Source organism: Pyxicephalus adspersus, chromosome 1 (genome assembly GCF_032062135.1).
Source record: "Pyxicephalus adspersus chromosome 1, UCB_Pads_2.0, whole genome shotgun sequence".
NCBI lineage: Eukaryota > Metazoa > Chordata > Amphibia > Anura > Pyxicephalidae > Pyxicephalus > Pyxicephalus adspersus.
The window spans coordinates 159,559,110-159,579,470 of NC_092858.1; the positions used below are offsets into that span (position 1 = coordinate 159,559,110).

Below are 20,361 nucleotides of genomic sequence, written 5' to 3' on the forward strand. Positions count from 1 at the left end.
AGCTGTCCCCATAGGAATATTCATCTCCACTTCTTTATTTGCTGACAGATTTGTCCTTCACTTTCTGTCTCAGTGACAGTGATCAAAAGGAATAATTGCAGGAGTAAATCACCCCAACAAGCATGCAAGTAACAATAAAAACTTGACAAATCCAAACATTTTTAATTTTTACATCCATTTTAAAGCCTATATTCAATGCACCAGTTCTAACATCTCAAATTGTGTGCCTTTTCTTGCAACTAACATGCCTGCTCCATCACCTGCTCTACCTTAACTCCCAAACCTTACAATCTCTCATCCGAGATATGGTATTTCCTAACTATGGCAGTGACAGTACAAGGTTTGGGGACATTCATCACATGATCTCTTGTATCCTCGTCAAGTAAATAAAAGGGAGATCCACAGGGTGCCTGTCCAGACTGGAGGTCAATGATAAGGTTTTTCTGCAAAGGGTGTTCCTCTTCTTGATGTGTGACTCAGAAGTGAAATAGTAAGAGGTCTGCTCCATTGTTTTTCTATTGGACCCCTTACAAGTTCATTACATCTTCCGTAGATATTTGTTATCTTCCCAGTAAAACATTTTTTGGAATTTCCCTTTCCAAATTGTTAGTGAAGGAAGTTTTGATCATATCAATATAATTTATTTATTATAATTATTTTTCTAAATAAAAAAGACATCTGCAGAGACATCAGCTAATACATAAACATAACATTAATTGTGCGGCTGAAGTGGTTTGATGCTCTTAGCAAAACATGGTCTTGGCTAAATACGGGTATAGTTTGAAAGGCCAAAGCTGAACAGTAATTGTGCCAGTAATTTTAGAGGCATTAACCTGATATAAGAGAATGATAGAGACTGGCAGGCACCAATTTAGAATAAGAACATAAATCAGGATTTTAGACCTCACTTGCAGCATATTTATATCTGGTTGCCGAGAGAGAGAATAATGAAGGCAGTATGAAAAATAAGCTGGGCAACCAAACAACAATTACAGTAGAAGTGGACACAATTTACATCATAATGTCCAAATTGCATTATTAATATTATTAGTTTTATTATTAATAATAATAGGCAGTATTCATATAGTGCCAACATAATACGTAGCACTGTACATTTAATCGGGATTGCAAATGACAGAGAGATACAGACAGTGACACAAGAGGAAGAAACGACCCTGCCCAGAAGAGCTTACAATCTAAGAGATTCAAAGTAAACAAATTTAAATGTATAATTATATAATAAATTATATAATTACATAAACCAAGTAATAGATGCAATGCCTAAACAAATTATTTGAATGGTATAATGTCTAATATAAACAACAATTAATCACACTATTTATATCACATACCAGAGGTTGTCCTGATCATTTAATTATTTATTACCCTAATCTAAGCACCACAGGCATAATTTAAGTTAAATAGTATAAAACATTTTTTTCTTTCTAGCTGCATTTTCCAGCTTGCCATGCCACATTGCCCAATCTTACTATTGTAGGAAAATACCCTGACATTTATACCTAAAAACATCTTAAGCTACATACACACTTCCAATTATTATCGTTGGAAAACGAACAACGAACGTTCATGCACGATATATATGAACGATCGTATAGCACCGATCCTGCACATAGAGTTAACGACACGATCGTTCGTAGATATTGTACACACAATAGATACGATCGTTTGAACGATAGAGGAACTATGTGCACGACAGGAAAGTGAACGGACGTTCGTTCATCACGCATGCTCTGAACATGGACGATCAACGAACGACCGTACACACGAACGATGTTCAACGATCGTCGTCCAATCCGATCCGTCGGTCCGGTCGTTCGTTTCCAGCGACTTTCCTCGTTCGTCGGCGTCGTTGGTTACTTTTTTACAAACGATTTTTTGCCCAATCGATCGTTCGTCGTTCGATTGGAACGATAAAAATTGGAAGTGTGTACGCACCTTAAATCACCATGTAATTTGACAGATATTGATTGTCTTAGACCCCAAGACCAGGACTAGATGTAAAATTTGCTCTGATTACACAATTTGGTCCTTGGGGTCAGGAAGTCTGCATAGGTGTTAATAAGATATAAGTGCTGAATGAGATATATATACTGGGCTATTTTTTTACACTGGTAGAACTGACAAAGAATGTATAAAGATTGCTTGTAAGCAGCTACAAGAACAAGTCTAGTTGAATGTGAATAAATGCTACTAGCTAAAAAGAAATAACAAGCGCAAATGGGCCCTAAAGTGAAAGAATGAAATGAAAGCATACCTAAACTCAACTTTTTTACTTTACATAGAAGGGTAGAATACCCTTTAAAGTAAAAATGTTTTTTTTTTTTACGTGCAACACCCTTTTTTAATAGGGACGCGGCTTTTAATGGGATAGCAGAGCCTCCCGGGGTACTTACGTCATGCGTCCCGGGATGCTCTGGCTGCTCCTTCTGCGCATACCCATTCTCGGTCATACGCAGAAGGGGCATTTTTTCCACCAAGAGGAAAAAGATGCCACTCTCACGCATGTGCAGTGAGATTGGCTCTCTTTTTTTCCCCTTCACAGCAGCTATGTCACCTAATCTCGGACCTGCACAGTGTGATATCTGGTGACGTAGCAAAAAGACTAAAGAGAAGACAGAAGATGACGGTGCCCGGGTGAAGAGTAATCCCAGGATGATGAGGGACTGGATCGTAAGAAGGACCAATGCCATTGAGGGATTAAAGGTAATTGTAACTTTTTGTTTTTAGATTAGTTCTGCTGGTTCACCTAAATACAGACTTCTGGTTGCACATATATATTCCTTCCTTTTACCCTATCCCCTATGTTGGGTATAGGCAGCACACGGATTTGTTTGCTAGATTCTCAGTAACATATGGCATAGACTCTTTAAATTAATTTCTACAATTGAAATGGCCCTTTTGCTTACATTACTATGACACCTATAAATGATGTACCACCATAATAGAAGGCTTATGGCTCAAAGAACCATGTAACCAGCAGTGTATTATCGCTAATAACAACTTTGATTTGAAATACTATTTCTCCGCTCTTAGTCTGGCATATTACCAGGAAACATAATAGCGATTCATCACTGTTGGGTTTTTATGGAAATGATGTTAATAATTATGATACACGGAAGTAGGGGGGGGGGGGGTGTAATTAAAGTTAATGATCTCTATGATAGGTTTGACAAAAATGACCACTACTCTTCTGTACAATGTACCTCAACATGAAGCCAATAGGAGGTTTTATATTTTGCTTTAAAAAGGGTTACGTGGAGTTTGCAATAAATGTGACTGTGCATGGGCTAATTATTGTAATCATATTGTACAGTGGATTTTTTCATTTATTACTGGTATTTTAGTACTATTTTAAACTAAATATTTTGATGTTTTGTAGCAAAGTTTCCTGCTTTCTTATATAATATTTCTTGCATTTACTTTACTTTACAACAGTTTTTAGTCTAGAGAGAGACATTTCTGGACATATGCAGTAATGTTTTAAAGTAACTCAGGGAAGTGGGCAGATTGTGTCCGGAGACAGGAAGCCTTATGAAGATTGTGCTAGTTAAAAAATAAATAAGGTGGGGATAGGCCATTTTATGCTTGGTGGACAATAGGAGAAAGGCACAAATCCTTTTAATTTAGTGGGTTGCCTTAATTTTTGCTTTACACAAAAAGATTATGACAACAAATGACACAATAAAGAAATGGCAGTTTTCATTTGGAACTGTTCAAACTGCATAATTACTTATATATGCAGTCGCATTATTTTATTTATTCTTTAATTTTATATGAACGTTATTTGTCTAACAGCAGAAAACAATGGAGTTAGGTAATGGGTTATTTAATGTGCAACCTGCTCAGTACTGCTAGTAACAGCAGAAAGAAAGACAAAGATAAAAAAAAAAAAAAAAGCTCTACATGCTTCCACTACACTCCCTGGCCAACTCAGATGCCTGTCTGCAAAAATTTCAAAATTTAGAAAACACAGTCAGGGCTGTGTCCCACAAGGTCAACTAGGCCATGGGCCAGGGTAACATGGCCACTAGGGGGCGGCATTAGAACATCTCTATGTGGAATCAGAATGTGCTGCTGCTGGCTGATAAGCTCCACAATAATAGGACTCACAAAGTGGCAGAGATAATACTAAGGTCCTATTCAGTGCAGAGATCTGTTTGGAGTTACATTTGTTTGGAAGATATCACTCTTCTCTCTGCATTCCATTCTTCCTTTCGTTGCCCCCCTCTCCACTCTTCATCCTTCTTTTTACCCTCTTATCTATATCTCTGCTCTGTCCTCTCCTCATTCACTTTCTCCCTCCATATCTTCTCCCTCCTTCTATCTATGCCGTCTCTCTCCCCTCTTCTTTTCTCTCCTCCCCCTCTCACTCTGCCCACTTTCTCCCTCTTTCCCTCTCTATCTCTACCCTCTTCATCACCCTCGCTCTTCTCCCCGTTACCTCACCCTGTTTTTTCTTTCTCTCTCTCCCATTCTCTAGTTTCCCTCTCTGTTTTCCTTTCTTTCCTCCCCCTCTCTCTCTTTTTCTCTCCCCTTTCTCTGTCTCTCACTCACTCTCTCATTCTCTTTCCCCTCTACTTATCTCCTCCACTCTCCTTTTCCTGTCTCTTTTCCGTCTTTCTCCCTTTTTGTCTCCTCTTTCCTTCCTTCTCTCTCTCTCCCCTCATCCTAACTCTCTCCCTCTTTCTCAATATCCCCCCTTCCCTCTCTGCTCTCTCTTCCTATCTTTCCCACATCCTCCCTTTCAAATCTCCCATTTTCTCTCTATTCCACCCTAACTCCCCTCCCCATCTCTCCTCCTTTGCTGTTTTTTGTTCTTGTGCAACCACTTTTTTTGCTGTTTTTGTGTGTGTAAAAGCATGAAAGGCTGTTGGTTGGGGGGGGGGGGGGAAGGGCACACAAGCTAGATGGCCTAAAGCAGTGGTCCCAAACCTTTTGGAACTCAAGGATGCGCGGGGAGCCATGTGTCACTCAAACCGGAAGAAACTTTCCCCCAGTGTGATGTCATGATGCCAGGTCTGAGCCTGCGATTGGGAGAGTCGGTGGGTTGTGTCTCTGGACAACACTGAGCCTGCAATGCGTTCAGGAGACCTGGTCCGCGGCTCTGGCACCCTCCCAAGCGGGGTCCTTCTCTTGCCGTGGCCCACCTGTCAGATCCACTAGTGGGACACGGACCGGGGGTTGGGGACCTCTGGCCTAACGAAGCAAAGAGTATAAATCTGTCCCTGCTAAAAATAACAGTAGAAATCATTAGTTTTAAGTTCCCTAAAATGTCTTACCTGCTTATGTGTATTCTAGTATTCCATTCTAGCAGAATAAAAAAAAAAATGAGGAAACCCAGCAGGGAAAGTAAGAACCGCTACATAATGGCCAAAGCATGTTGTAAATCTAGAAATGTGGGTGTACAGAACTCACCAGTATAGTTATAGTATAACAAATAATCCAGTGGTTTAACTATTCAGCATCTACCACAAAGGTTAAAAAACTTTTAAGTTTTTGGCTGACTACCGCATTTAATCAATTATGTTTTTGTTTTGATTGATTATGTTGAGCGCTAATAAACTCATTTAAGGCAATCTCATGTCCCCTCTCTTAATTTATCAGTCTGGATATTACCATATTAAAGAGTTTCATTTTGACCCATTTTGCTGCCTATTTGTTGGTGTCCATACATAAAAGAAAACATAACAAGAACAAAATGCATTCCTATTTTTAAAAGCATGCCTTTAAATCTCCCACAAGTTTACATTATCTTTGACAGCTGCTGTATTCAATCTCTCCTAGCTGAAATCCATATAGACTATCCAGAGTTGAGTCTCAGCATGTATAGTATATTTGTGAGATGTAAGATCTCTTGTTGTTTAGGTTTATGCTCTCCAAAAATGTATCAAAGACTGAATATTTGTCAGATAGAAGACAAACTATCAGAGAATCACAGACATCATGCAGTTTGAGCTTCACAACAAAATCCCATAAATTATGTATGTCACATTTACATCAAAATTTCAAAGAATTACACAGATTTAAGAAATATTTTATCCTCTGGAGTTGCATATGCTAGCCGGATTTCTAGCAATGAAGGACATTATTAAAGGCGCAGGGATTACTGTGTTTTCTCGGGGAAATGAAACTGGTATTATTGTTTTTATATTGCTATTTTGGTTTGGGGGATCACCACTGGGTCAACTTTTTAAACAAGGGAAAAGGTATAGAACTATCCTTCATAACAACAAATTGTTGGTTCGTCTTCCTTTTATACCTTATATTAGCTAACTGTAACATGAATTAAGATGCTATAAGAAATACCTGCAGTCTTCTTTGTTCTAGCTTTCATATTTGAGTAAATTTAGTATATTTTTTTAGCATATTTTGGTATATATATTATTCATACTAGGTGGTAATTGGCTTTCTCTAATTATAAGTACAGTAGGGACAATATATTAAGAGCTTCACTGAGAGATAGTTGGTGACATGTCTATTGACTCTATAGGACTCTTGAAAGTGCTCGCAGAAGATGTCAACCCTAAATAAATGCCTAAATATTTTGTATTGTACGTTTGTTATTTAAGGTATTTATTGTGCTAGCTGATATGGGTTCGTGACTATATCACATTTATGCAAGGTTCTCTTCAAAAAAGGAAAGAGCATTTTATTTATGTGAACTGTGGTAGCTGCTGGGTTGGATTGTGTTCTGGGTCCCCAACCTTCTAGCCAACCCAGGTTTTTACAGTTTAAGCACCTCTTAGAGCTTAAACTGTGCAATAAAGGCTAATCCAGCCTATGATAGGATACAAAGCATCAGCTTTACAATAATGAAATCCTCACTCTTGTATCTTCTCCTTTAGGGCTTCTTTTGGACCTCCTGTTGAAAACTTCAGCTGCCCCACTTCCAGCCACTCACATTCAACTACTATGCTATCAAAGGCAAAAATTGAAAAACTCTTTGTCATGCAGTTGAATAAGGTTGAGGTAGGGTCCCTCTTCCAGATAAAGGAAAAGCAACTGTAAATACAAAAGCAATGTGTTGCTTTCAGGAACCACATTACAATTCACCACAACTACAGCCACATGCAAACATGATAGTTTCCAACCGCTCCTATACAGTTGAATGGGAGCAACTGAGACCATGGTTGAACTTTTGGTAGGTAGTCAATTGCAAGCTGAAATGGCCCTATTTTTTTAAAGAACAGCAATACTTAGTCTACAATAAAATGCAGCCTGCTATAGTTGATTTTCCTTTTGGGGATTGCTACTATGAAGAGGATTATAGGAAGCTACTGTCTAGATATATTCCTGTACTAATTGTAACTGAAAGTGAAGGTAAATTCATACAATAATTGCATTACTGTTTATACCTGCCTGGAGTTTAGCTGTGGATTCATTCCAAGATATTGCAGTAGTAACGCAATTTCCATTTGACATATTGGTTTTCTCTGTAACCCAGTTGTTTTCTGTAAATGTCATCATTAAATATTTCACAGTGTAAAATCAAAAGACTTAAAGGTGAACTCCAACCTTTTTCAGTTTTCCGATAGGATAATGTGCTATAGAAGCAGCAGCAAGTCAGACAGAACCTGCCTCATTTCCCATCTGGTGGCCTTCATCATCATATAGCCATTCCCTCCTCAACCTCACCTGTTCATGTCCTGACCCTCTTTTTTATTGATTTCCAGTTCGTTCAGTCTTGAAGAAGTCCTGCATCATGTGGTCTTTACCTCCCAAGAGGCAGTAAATTGATTGTAAGAAGGATGAAGGCTCTTGATAATTGTTCTCAGATGTGACATTGAGATGTGAACTTTTGTGACATTCAGAAGTGTAAAATTATGTACTGCACCATGTTGGTTCTTTCCACCAGCCATGAACCAACCACGTATCCCAGGAGCCTCTGCGCTCCCATTCAGTCTTCACCGCCACAGCAGCAAATACAGAAGGGAAGGGGCTTCCCCTTTTGAAAAAAATGTTAAAAAAATGTTCTTACTTTATAATAAAAGGTTTAAAAATTTTTGAAGTGTTCCTTCCATTCCCTCCAGTATTTGGAAGCAATAGTTTAGTCAATGCCGGTGCTCCATGATTACCTAATTTTTCTGGATAACAGCAATCTTTGTGACTTTACAATTTGCAAGGATATACAGCGTCAAGCCTCCTATGTTTTTGCCATGTTATCTTTAATAACACCATTTGAGGTATGCCATTACCACTTCTGAATTTGATGTTTTACATTGGAGAGAATGCTAAATTTTTTTTTTCCCTTGCTTTCCATGGTTTTGGTGGTGGTAGGGGCTCCATTCAGCTCTGAGTTGATTTGACTATCATTATTGCAGAATTTAAAGTTTATTTTTGGTAGCTTTAGCCTTTGATATATGGATTTATTTTTTACGGCATATTGATGGCCATTATAAAGCAATTACTTTCAATCCTTTCCGAGCTCTGTCATCCTAACACTTGTGAATGTTTATTACAGGCCGAAAGATTTGCTATGCAGACTACAAACATCCTTGTTATAAAATTGCTTACTTTCAAGATTTAACTGCACGAGTTGGCTACAATCATGCTCATCAGGTCTGCAGTGGAGAGGGAGGTCATCTTTTAAGTATTGAAAATGAAGCAGAGCAAAAACTTATCGAAAGAATGTTACAAAATCTGACAAACTCAGGATCTGGAAAATCTGATGGGGACTTCTGGATCGGCCTGTCACGAAACATGGAATCCATGACATCTTCAGGAGCCTGTCCAGACCTTTACAAGTGGGCTGATGGGAGCACTGCAGTGTTCAGGTATAATTATTAGTGATCCTAATAATCTCCAAATGAATTTAGCATACAGCAATAACTAAATTCAGTTTATTATAAAATGTTAATAGAATAACAATTTCATTGAATGTCTCTGGGTACTCTCAAAAGCCAATTATATTGACTCATTTTGAGATAATGCAAAACATTCCTCTCTATTTTTAGCATGATCTTACAAAATTTCATTTTTCATTTATCGTAAGGTTGGAACCAAATCTGGTCTGAGAAATTATAAAGAAATTAAAAGGATTCCAAAGATTAGATTAATAATTGTATGAGTAATGGCAACATGAACATTAAAGTAAAAGTTACTGTAAAGTGTATATTGATTTTTCTGTATAATTAATGCATGTAACATTACAAATCTTTACTTAGTTAACATACCATATATTTGGAAGATGAATCTTCATGTGGACTAATCCTAAAATTCACATTTCACATGATTTACAGGTTACATGTCATTGTTACTAAATCATTTAACTATTTATCAATATTCTGATATGAAAAAAATCTTTAGTTCTTTAGCCTACCTCACCCACCGACAGCCTAAGCTTAGAGGAAGTGGGTTGAATGATGAGGGAATTTAGAGCTCTCCAAAGGAATTCACTGAGGGAGACAGAAACCAATAGAATTGCATAAACATTTTTTGTTCAGGTACAAACTGGAGCTATAGAAAAGTTCTGAAATTTCAGTGAGCAGATACTTTGAGTTTTTAATTGCAGCATTTACTTTTTTAATTGGTTTTCATTGGTTTAATGGGTTTTCACATTTTTGAAGTTTAGGTTTCCAAGGCAAATTTAGCAGTGCCAGTAAATGTCTGATAACTTGACTACAACTCTGCCATTACTTTTAGATTTGACAGTAGGCTCCGAGAACTAGCAATGCACACGGTTCTGTATTACTTGTTCTCTGCTGTGACCTTAAAGCTTGTATTTGGGCAAAAATGAACCTCTCTACCAACCCCAAACCTATCCTACATGCTTTTTTTTCTTTTCTTACCTTGTAAAGAAAGAAATCACCATCCAGGTCTTTTAATAATGCCACTTGTAGGTGTGGGGGACCAGTGCCACAGATGCATCTGTACTGACCAGTGCCCACCAGTCCCCTTGCACTAACGCTATCACCTACAGATTATCTTCTGGATCCTTTGTACCTTGCTGCTTGCAAGGATAGACCTAAGGGTAATAAACATGTATGTCTATGTGCTTTGGCAGGAACTGGTATGCAGATGAACCTTCATGTGGCAGCGAAGGGTGTGTGGTTATGTACCATCAGCCAACTGCTAATCCGGGAATAGGAGGACCATACATGTACCAGTGGAATGATGACCGGTGCAACATGAAGCACAATTTTATATGCAAGTACCCACCAGGTAAACGGAATACAATATTTTCTTGTCTACATTTAAAAAGAGAATTATTTCTTTGCTTGTGAGAAAAACTTTTGAGTGTTTTATATCCTTCAGCATTTAAACCTCCAAGGGAGAACTAAGAGTGAAGCTTGAGCCTTTATGTCAAACCAGCCATGCTGAGAGTGACTGATTTCAAAAGCTGCTGCCATAAATACCTATTTAGTTCAGTTCCATATCTGCCTGTCTGTTTTAATAAAAACCTGCTGATGTATTTGTCACATAGATCTAAATATGTGATAACAGACAATGCCTGCTCAACCCCCTCTTCTTTTTCTCTCTTTGATCTCTTGGAACACAGCCTTACTTTAGAGCAGCCGGGACACTAAAAAAACAACCCTTCAGCTTAATGAAGAAATCTTCTGGTTAACATCTATATAGAAATAAGATTAGCATCAAAAGACCATATATATGTATCTCTTGTTACAATCATTGTCAGTGTGAATAAGTCAAATGCCAACAAGATGTAGAAACAGAACAAGACTGTTCTGCCTGGGAGGGCAGAGATAAAGAAGACTAAATATTGTTTATTATTAACTAGTATTTATATAGCGCCAACATATTACACAAGTCCATAGTCATATCACAAGCTGTCCCTTAAAGGGGCTCACAATCTAACCATAACCATAGTCATATGCCTATAATACAGTCTAAGGTCAATTTTGGGGGAAGCCAACTAACCTAAATGCATGTTTTTTTGTGTGAGGTAACCGGAATACCTGGAGGAAACCCACACAAACACGGGGAGAACATGAAAACTAAATGCAGACAGTGCTTGGGTCGGTATTCAATCCTGGGACCTAGCGCTGCAAAAGCCAGAGTGCTAACCTCTGAGCCACCACGCTGCCCATGTTTCTGTGCGCACATGTACACACAAACGCACTCACAGATGTTTTTTACTTTAATATATATATAAAGTATTTTATATAAAATAAACTTAGTGTACATGCCTGTGCACAATCTTGTGGAATGTACAATGAGCTATACACGGATAGCTGGAGGAACTCCTTACGTCATTCCAACCTGGCCAATCAAGACAAAGACCTTAAGCCAAATGAAGACCAGATTAAAATATTTATGTCGGTAATGGAGGTGGGTATGGTTCCACTTCAAGGTTTAGATCCTCTTTAAAACAAACTGTAAAGATATGTATAGATAATCTTTAACTGAGCAACTTTACCTTTTTTCAATGTATTAGATTTATTAAGCTCAAGGCTAGCTAAAGCTTCTTGGTGTTGTAGCAGTTTATTTGGCATGATGTTAAAAACCCACTGCTTGTTACAGCCGGCTAATGGATTTCTACACCTCTTGGGCTATTTTCTTTTCTTTAACAGAAAATATCCTAGAAAAAGAATTAGGAGACAGAGCAGAGCCAGACTATGGTAAGAAAACTTAAAAAAGCTTTCCAGTTGGGGCAGCAAGTACCCAGTGATTCACCAGGATAACTCAATCATAAAAGGGAGAATTTAGGATGGAATAAAAATCCATGTCTTCAAATGTTCCCTTCTGTTATTCTTGTAATTCAATTTCCAGATTTGATGTACATATCTCAAACACAGATTTTCACAACTGGTTTATGTAGCCAGGTTTAAGAGAATAGGAATACCAAAAGAATTGCATGGGCCAAACAGATGCCTAAATTAAGAATATATGGAAGAAAAACTAGCTGCATGTACAGATGGGATATGATTCATGTTAACTAATAGCATGATCTTCATCCCCAGCACATCTGTCATTCACCCACATACAGGCTCATCCTAATTTTAGGCAAAAAAGTGTTACGCATTATTATTTAACTACATTTCCCCATAATCCATTGCATTCCCTATTAATAGAGATCCAAAAAATGTTAACCTACTGAATGGATATAGAAGCTCATAGACCTTAATTAGGCATTGTTCACCAACTTTACACATCAATTAGTTAGGCATTCAAAGCACCCCATGAATTCTTTACTACATCCCAGGTGACTAAAGCCTCTGCTCCATTTATTAACACATTATCAGTTTTTTATTTATTGTTATATTTCAGCATGTTTGCATGCATTCTGGTATGCAAGAAGATGAATAATTAAACCCAACAACAAGAAGTATATTGCATCCTACCCATCCAAATCCAAATGTGGTGGCTGCATTAATAATACATGTAATACATGTCTTGTTAGATGAAATGAGAGCAAAGACAAGCTCCTGTGTAAAAAAAAGATACAGGTACCTCTCTCCCCCATGTAATGGACATCAACAAAGGTTGAAATGGTTGTAGTCCAGCGTTGATAACTAATACCATACCACCAAATTACTGACACCAGCCGGTTCATGCCTGAAACAACTGGTTTGCGTGCTGTTTTGCTAAAGTTCACTTTACCATGGCTCAGTGCTCAGGGGCTTTCTTAATCCTATTGCTCTCTGCGTATTCCAGAGACCCACCGGAATTATTTAGTACATTCATTAGTGGGTGCTGCATGCTATCAATTTATGAAGCTTCTTTATCAACATTTAACTGAAGGCAGATATGTCTCTCTATTTTCTTTTTTTTCTACTGAATGCATTCTATCTGAATTAGGTGTACAACCTTTTTGTGCCCTTTTTTCATCATTCTTCTCATTGCTTTCGGCTTAAAAACTTGTTTGAATATCATAGCATGTACCTATTAGGGTTGACATCTGTCCAGCATTGTACCTGCCTGGCCAATAAAAAAGTGACTTGTTGGCAAAGGTATTATAAGGCAACGGATCATAAGTTCAATAAGGCAACCTTATGCCATGATTGCTATTGGGTGGGTCTTATGTTCACAGAAAACAGTGTCTGCTTACTCTACCATACTGTAAAATAAACTGACTGTCATTTATCAAAGTTCTGCTCACAAATGACCCAAAAGAGACAAAGGGCCTAATTAGTTAAAGCTCATCAAGACTGGAGAAGATGGACTATCATGGGTGACCTTGCATGATCCAGCAAACCTGGAATGGATTTCTTAAAAATCATTTACTATTATTTGGCAAATGTTTTCAATCCTGGACCAGAATCATTAAAGGTTTGATGTCAAAACTAGTTAAGGACTAATATAGAGGATGTCCTATTGCAACACAAAGGGAGGCCACTGAGTTAGCATAAGTAACCTACACTCTGGGGGCCCAACAATGACCCAGGTGCAAGAATGGGTTTCCCTTATTTGCACTAGGGATGGACTGGTAAATGTTGGCTGGAATGGTCCTCTGTGCATAAAAGTTCAACTCAAAGGATGCAATTGTGCTGCAGTAATCAGTGGCCATAGTGAAAAATGTGTATTGTGTTTAAAGATATAGTTTACTGTAGACATTTCCAAATTATGCAGGCCAGAAGAGGAAGAAGATATCTAAATAACTCCCAGTAACAGTCAATGACTGCTGATCTCAATCTGATTAGGGTCTAAATGGTGGGGTACCTCCACTCAAGGCCAGCCATATATATTATTTGATATATATTATTTGTACTAGGGTTGTTAGCAATGCCCTCCAGGCAACTTGTGTTCAATATATAAAAAAGTATTTCTTACTAATATTTTTTTACTGTATAAAGTCATTGTATATTCAGAACAAGGAAATATTGTAGGGGCATTGATCACAGTTTTCCACAATACCGGACAGTGTAGTTTTTTTGTACCACCTATATAGGTGACAATCTATTATTAAAAATAATGGATATTATTTTTAACAACAGTAATAAATATTCTAATAGAAGTAATAGTTTTTATAATTTATGACTTCCAGACCCTCAACCTGCTGTGACAACGGAAAGAACCTATGCCACTGGCAGGCCGGATGACTCCTCTCATGTTACCGCTGTAGAAACAGGTGATTGCTTCTGTTATTTGAGACAGCTCAGCTAAAATGTATTTGTGTGGGTGAAATGCTTACTTCATTTCCCAATAAGAGCTGCAGCATGCAGTACATTTTCCCATAATATATTTGTCAGCCTAAAGGAATCATGTAGCGTGGGTCGTTTCCTGAAGCAGTAATTAAAACTGTGATAATAGCTGATCATTTATTAATTATCAATAAACGTAATGCTGAAATAAATAGAATTATGGTACTGTTTAAGCAAAAAAACATTAGATCTGTGAAACAAACAACGGTTTGTAATACTTGCTGGGTAGAAAAATAGAGCTTTCATATTTTTTTGCTTGTTATTTTCTAGGAATCATGCCAAATTTAATCTACGTGATCATACCAACCATCCCTTTGCTACTGCTGATACTGGTGGCTTTCGGAACCTGCTGTTTCCAAATGTTACATAAAAGGTAATGTAATTAAAGGGTTAAAGAGGTATTCAATTTTTTTTTATTAGAGAGGGAAGATGATCAAACCCACTGGCTTCCAAAACCTGTTAAGAAGCAATGTGTTTCTCAGAAAAGGTAAAGAAAACTGAGCATTGCTAAATTATTGTTGCCAAAAATTATTAGCAGCTCAGGACAGTTTTTTTTCTTTTTCCTTTAAAGGGTTTCACATGACGTTCTTTGGGGTTACAAAAGCTTGTTTAACATGTAATGCCTACATTTATTTTCGAAAATACATGACATCATCACTCACTTAATACACTTTTCTTAAGTACATTTTTGTGAACTTTTTGCAAAGCTTGTTTCTTGGAAATCAGCACTTCTAACTACTGGTTGACAGTTCCAAGTCAGTCTTCTACTTTAGTTGGCCATTTGGCATGGGCAGACCTGCTTGGTGAGTGGCACTGGTCAAAACAAATTAGAATTTCATTTGTATAAAATCGCATGGGTCTTAATGATATGCAGGGATAAAGCTGTCAGAAGTTAAATTGTTAATATTTTAAAGCTGAATTCTAGTAGAATCATTAGCATGAAATCTACAACTAAAATCCACATGTGAACTGACTTGTCTCCTAAAGAATATAGTGAGTATGGGATGTAGGAAGTGGATTTATAATTTTTACAGCTTATTTTTTTTTGTTTAATATACACCTTGCCAGACACAATTTCAAAGAGGGGGACATAACATTCTGTTTAGAAATATTGGGGTGTCACTTCATCCTCGACATGGGATGGTCATTAAACAGACTCACTGCAATCTCCTCCCTTTAGCACATATGCATTCAGCAGAACCTCATAAGTATTTAAAGAGACCTTGTCAAGCATCTAAATCTTCTTAGTGTCATAGGCTTGTGTCCCCTTCCATGCCCACCCCCCATATGTCACTGCTAGAAGTGTTCAATTAAATAGAGACCTATTGAAGCTGTGGTACTAGAATAGAAGGTATGTAGGGCACATGGGCCTTCAGAGCAGTGCGTCCTGTGTCTCTTAATGCAGGGTACTGGTGGTTCCATGCTTTACATACGTGATAGGATATGTTTTTATTTAATTGTTTAGTGTTTAAAGAATAGTAACTGGTTTACCTGATAGCCTACCTTTACCTGATAGCTTAACTTTGTTATAGAAACCTACTTTCGCTTGTTCACTGATCAGAGCCCTGTGAAATTCCTGGTAGTTGCAAGCATGGGGAGGTGCATTTCACCCTGATGTGACCATCTTCCCTTCCTGCATGCTTAGTGCTCTACCCTCTTCCACATTCCAATTCCGTCCAACCATCTTGATTGGCAGGGTGTGACGACGTAACTTCTACGCAATCGCAGCAGTGGTTTCGGTCTTGACACTCACAGAAGAAGCTGCAATATGCTGGGTTACCTGGCAGCCAACACTGAATTTTGGCAGCTGGGCAGCGATCAGACCTGTGCCTTTCTGCAAAAAAAGCCACATTTTTAAAGTGAAACTTTAGGTTATAAATGAAGGGGAAGAAACATCATCAAATGTTTTATCTAGAGCAGTGTTTCTTGAGTAGGGTTCTTCCAGAGGTTTCTAGGGGTTCCTTGAGCAACTAGAAGTTTGTGACTCCCAGGTCAGTTTAACACATACCATTGATCTTTTATCTGTATTGGTTGGTAGCCTTCTCAATGGCCAGAAATGTAGGAGGCATACTTCCAACTGACCATCACTCTAAGACACTGTGAACTGTGGATAAAGTCATTATTTCATGGGTTCCTCTACATTAAAAAGTTCACAAAACTCTGAGCAAATAGAACACAAAGGTAACTATTAGGAACAGAGGAATTTTAGTAGCACCAATAGATCATTAGTTTTGGTCATCATTTTTTTGATGCAGCTTTGTTGTGCAGATCATTTTTGCACATAAGACATCAGACAGATAAGTGTTTATCAGACTGCTAGTTCTTGTGATCTCCCTGTTGGAGACCAATCTATTTGTACTGGGGGCCACTGTCATCAAGAAAGAAATTCAGGGGAAATCTAAAAGGTTGATGGATGAAATTGGAAATCTTCCAATGGGGACACCTGTCCCAGAATAACTGTCTAACTGTCTCCCTTTTCAGGATTTCCCCTAACTTTTTGTTGTTTCCCTGGAATAGAAAGTAAGGGAAAATTTCCCCAAATAGTTAACAGAGAGCAAATATTAAAGGGATAACCTTTCCCTATACATATTTAAAAAAAAAGTTCCCTATTCATACACTCTAAATGACTTGACCTTCAATTGTGTTTCACTGAATCAACCTAAAAGCACATTGTATCAGTCTATGTGCAATAAGAGCCCCTAAATAAAAGTAGTCTATGGCCCTGTTGTTGGTTTAAGGACTGCATAAACCCAAACTGATGTCGTCATCCAATGGAGTGTATTCCAAATTATACTGATGTCTATTATTCTTTAGATTTTTATTTTGTTTTATTTACACAGCAAAGAACGAACAAAGACCAGCCCGACCCAGTCTACCTTATGGATTTCAAAAGCCCCAAGGAATGAAATCAACATGGAGGTATAGATATAACAATGACTTGTATCACTACAATGCAAGAAGAAAAAAAATATATCCCAATTTATTTTCTGCATCACTAAACTTTAAAGCATCAGCTTGGAATGACTTTCTATCTCAGCATCAATATTCAGTTCAGCAAGAAGAACTAACGGCTCCCCCTTGAGGCACATTTTAAGAACACTTTTATAATACTCATGTTTCATTCATAAGCAAACTGAAATCCTTGTCTTGCTACATTAAAAAAAAAAAGCCCCGACAATCTACTGCTTTTTTTTTTTTTTTTAGCCGGTTGAAACTGTTTCGTTACCACACGGTTGAGGAAATGGACAATTCCTTTTCAGATTTGTACTGAAAGATGTTATGTATGTTTGGCATTGTTTGCAATAAGAGCGTTTGATTTATTATTTTATTTCCCTTCTATATTGTACTTTTTGACTTACATTAAAGTGTATTGCTATGAATGTGAATTGTTAAAAAATAATTTATCTTTGCATAAAGGTTTGATAGAAAAAGATGATTCTGTTATGGTTTCCTGCCTCTGTTTATTATGTTATTCTATGTTTAGTTGGATTGTAGACAAAATGCACATATGCGGATAAAATACGTTATAGGGCTTGGGAAGGCTTGAGGTACTTTTAATAAACAAAAAGCAAAAAAGCAAAATAAACAAAAGAGAAATGTACAGCTAGTGTTATCGCTGAACCTTTTCATGGTTTTGCACCCATTGCATTATTCTGTTTCCTAATAGGGCTATGTATACAAAAAAACAGGAACCCTCTTGGTTAATTGGTAAATGTTAATGTGGACCTGGATTTAAATTAGGGATGTTCTACTTTATTTGCAACAGCTAGAAATGTTAGTTGTGCCTAAGCAAGCAGGACCCCAGTGCCCTAATGTTCAGACTGGCAGTGAGGTAGTGGTACGGTAAGCAGTTCTTCATACCCCTGAGCTGCTACCTTTAGTGAGACGCTATTTGTTGCATCAGCCCATAAAATAGGGGTGGCAGTGAGCAGCTCAGTATTGTCTGCTTGTATTGCCCCACTACTGCCCATTGTAAAATGAGTAAATGTTGGTTCTTTAAGAACCGGAGAAGTGGTGCAGGTGGCCAAGCATCTGGGAGACACACAGAAATGTCTGTTCTTGCAACTTTTGTTTTTATGGAACAATATCCATTTTTTGTGGCCTAAACTTACAGTTATTTAGTTATATATCAGCTGTGCGAGAACATCTAAGTGCCTTTCATTTGAGTGAGATGTGATGGTGTTTGTACTGTGCTGCTCACTCTTCTTGCTGGAATAAAAACTGCACCAGGATACCTGCAGACAAGTATCTCCCTGCTAATTTTATACTGTGCTTTATGCACCTCCCCTGTTTCTTCTTTAATATTACCCAATCAATCATCAGGTCACCAGCCATCAGTGGGGTGGGCAAGTTTGGCAAATTTCACCCTTTATAAATGGTACGTATAGAGAACTTGTTTAGCAATTGTTCACTCTAAGGAAATTGCAAAGGACAAGGGGTGCTCTTTGCATCTGGAGGAAAAGAAATTGAATCCCTGAAATCTACAAAAAGGATTCTTCACTGTAAAGTCTATATTCCACCTGCCACATTGTTTTTTGAAGGGCAAAACAATCAATTATCTAGCACGCCTGGAATTTTGGGTTCCCGTCACTTACAGCTCCCTGTGTTTTGGTAAATAGTATGGTATGACCTAAAGGTGAAATAAAATGAATTGAATAAGAACCTTGTGCCTTTATTAGATCAGTTCAGTGATCTTATACAGTTTTGATAACGATAAGTGAATGTGCCATGGTGGAATTGTAAGGATTGTTTCTAATTGATTGAACAAATATCTGCATGTGTGTCACACAGCCTATTGTAATTCCTATTGATTAAAATATTGGTTTAAATGGTTTCTGATAGATTGTTTTTTTAAATGAAACCGTATATGTTGCATAGCCCAATATTTTAAACATGGCTTGTACCTACATTGATTACAAATCAATATGTGTATGGCAATCCGGGATATTTATGAGCAGCATTGTTTTTTGGGAGACCTGAGACTCAAACCATGTAAGGATCATCTAAGCAGAGAGTGTTTGGCAGTTTGAATAATGGCATTATACTAGCATTTGGGAACATCTTGAAGGAACAGTATTTAAGTCATAAGAAACACGTGGTTCATATAAAATTACCTAATATTTTTGGCCATTATATGACTATGAATTGCCACTGCTACAGTATTGCATAGCCATTCATATTGAGATAAACATGATGTATCACTCGTGTTTGTTTTAACAACAGACAATGGCTTTGATTCATAAGGCTGCAATAGAAACTTACCTTGTTTCATGTGATATTGTTGCCTAATGGCTCACTTTCACGCGCATATAATGTTCTTGCATCTGGACCACTTCAGCCCATTTTCAGTGGAAGACATCCTTAGGCTTTTCCACATAGAAACACATCTGATTCCAAAAAAAGAAGCTAGATCTTATAACTTTTTCTGAAAAAAAAAACTTTAAGGTAAAGTTAAGGGTACATTGGATAAGATTTTGGCAGATCACAGGTTTCAGTTTATGGTTTTGTAAAGGAGTTTGGGATGGATTAATACTTTGTTTTATCATCACTGTTCCTTTTTTCCTTTCCTGACCATACTGAAAGAATGTTAAAAACTCCCTATGACATGACAGAGGTTCTGACTTTTCCAAAAAAAAAGTTTAAAAACAATAATCAAATTCTGTCTGTTTCTACATTTTAGATTATTTCCCCCCTTACTTCTTGCAATTATATGACAATCATATGGGAAGTAAGAGGATAGTGGCCTACACAAAAAAAAAAAAAAAACAGATAAAAGACCATGGCCTTCATCATTTTATCCACATTTTAAAAAAGTAAAACTACTGGCTGGAGTAATGGTCCTACTCATGACAATATAATAATGATAAATACATAAAAACAAGTCATAATACTGCCCATTCACAGTGGATGGTCATCTAATGATGTGTTATGGTGACTTTGGATCATTCGACCATTGAAATGTACCTATCCACCATCCTTGACACCTTGGCCCTGATTTATAAAAGTTCTCCAAGGCTGGAGAGAATGCACTTTCATCAGTGAAGCTGGGTGATGCAGAAAACCTGGAGTGGATTTCCTAAAAGTCATTAGGTATTTGTTAGCAAATGTTTTCACTTCAGGACCAGATCCATTCCAAATTTGCTGGATCACCCAGCTTCACTGGTGAAAGTGTATTCTCTCTAGCCTTGGAGAACTTTTATTAATCAGGGCCCAAGAATCTGGCAGTGTCTGAAACTTT

General features: G+C 37.5%; 1 protein-coding gene across 2 annotated transcripts in view; it reads left to right on the plus strand.

Moving 5' to 3' along the window:
• Window positions 1–18,956, plus strand: part of CHODL (chondrolectin) — a 52,382-nt gene extending 33,426 nt beyond the window's left edge. Inside the window, exons 2-7 of one of the 2 annotated variants that reach the window (XM_072432149.1) lie at window positions 8,483–8,795; window positions 10,025–10,182; window positions 11,553–11,600; window positions 13,967–14,050; window positions 14,394–14,496; window positions 16,964–18,956. In XM_072432149.1, coding sequence (XP_072288250.1) covers window positions 8,483–8,795; window positions 10,025–10,182; window positions 11,553–11,600; window positions 13,967–14,050; window positions 14,394–14,496; window positions 16,964–17,048 — 791 coding nt within the window. In that variant the 3' untranslated portion in view covers window positions 17,049–18,956. The remainder of the gene's footprint in view (window positions 1–8,482; window positions 8,796–10,024; window positions 10,183–11,552; window positions 11,601–13,966; window positions 14,051–14,393; window positions 14,497–16,963) is intronic. The other variant, XM_072432156.1, reaches the window with a different exon arrangement.
• Window positions 18,957–20,361: the final 1,405 nt, after the last annotated feature.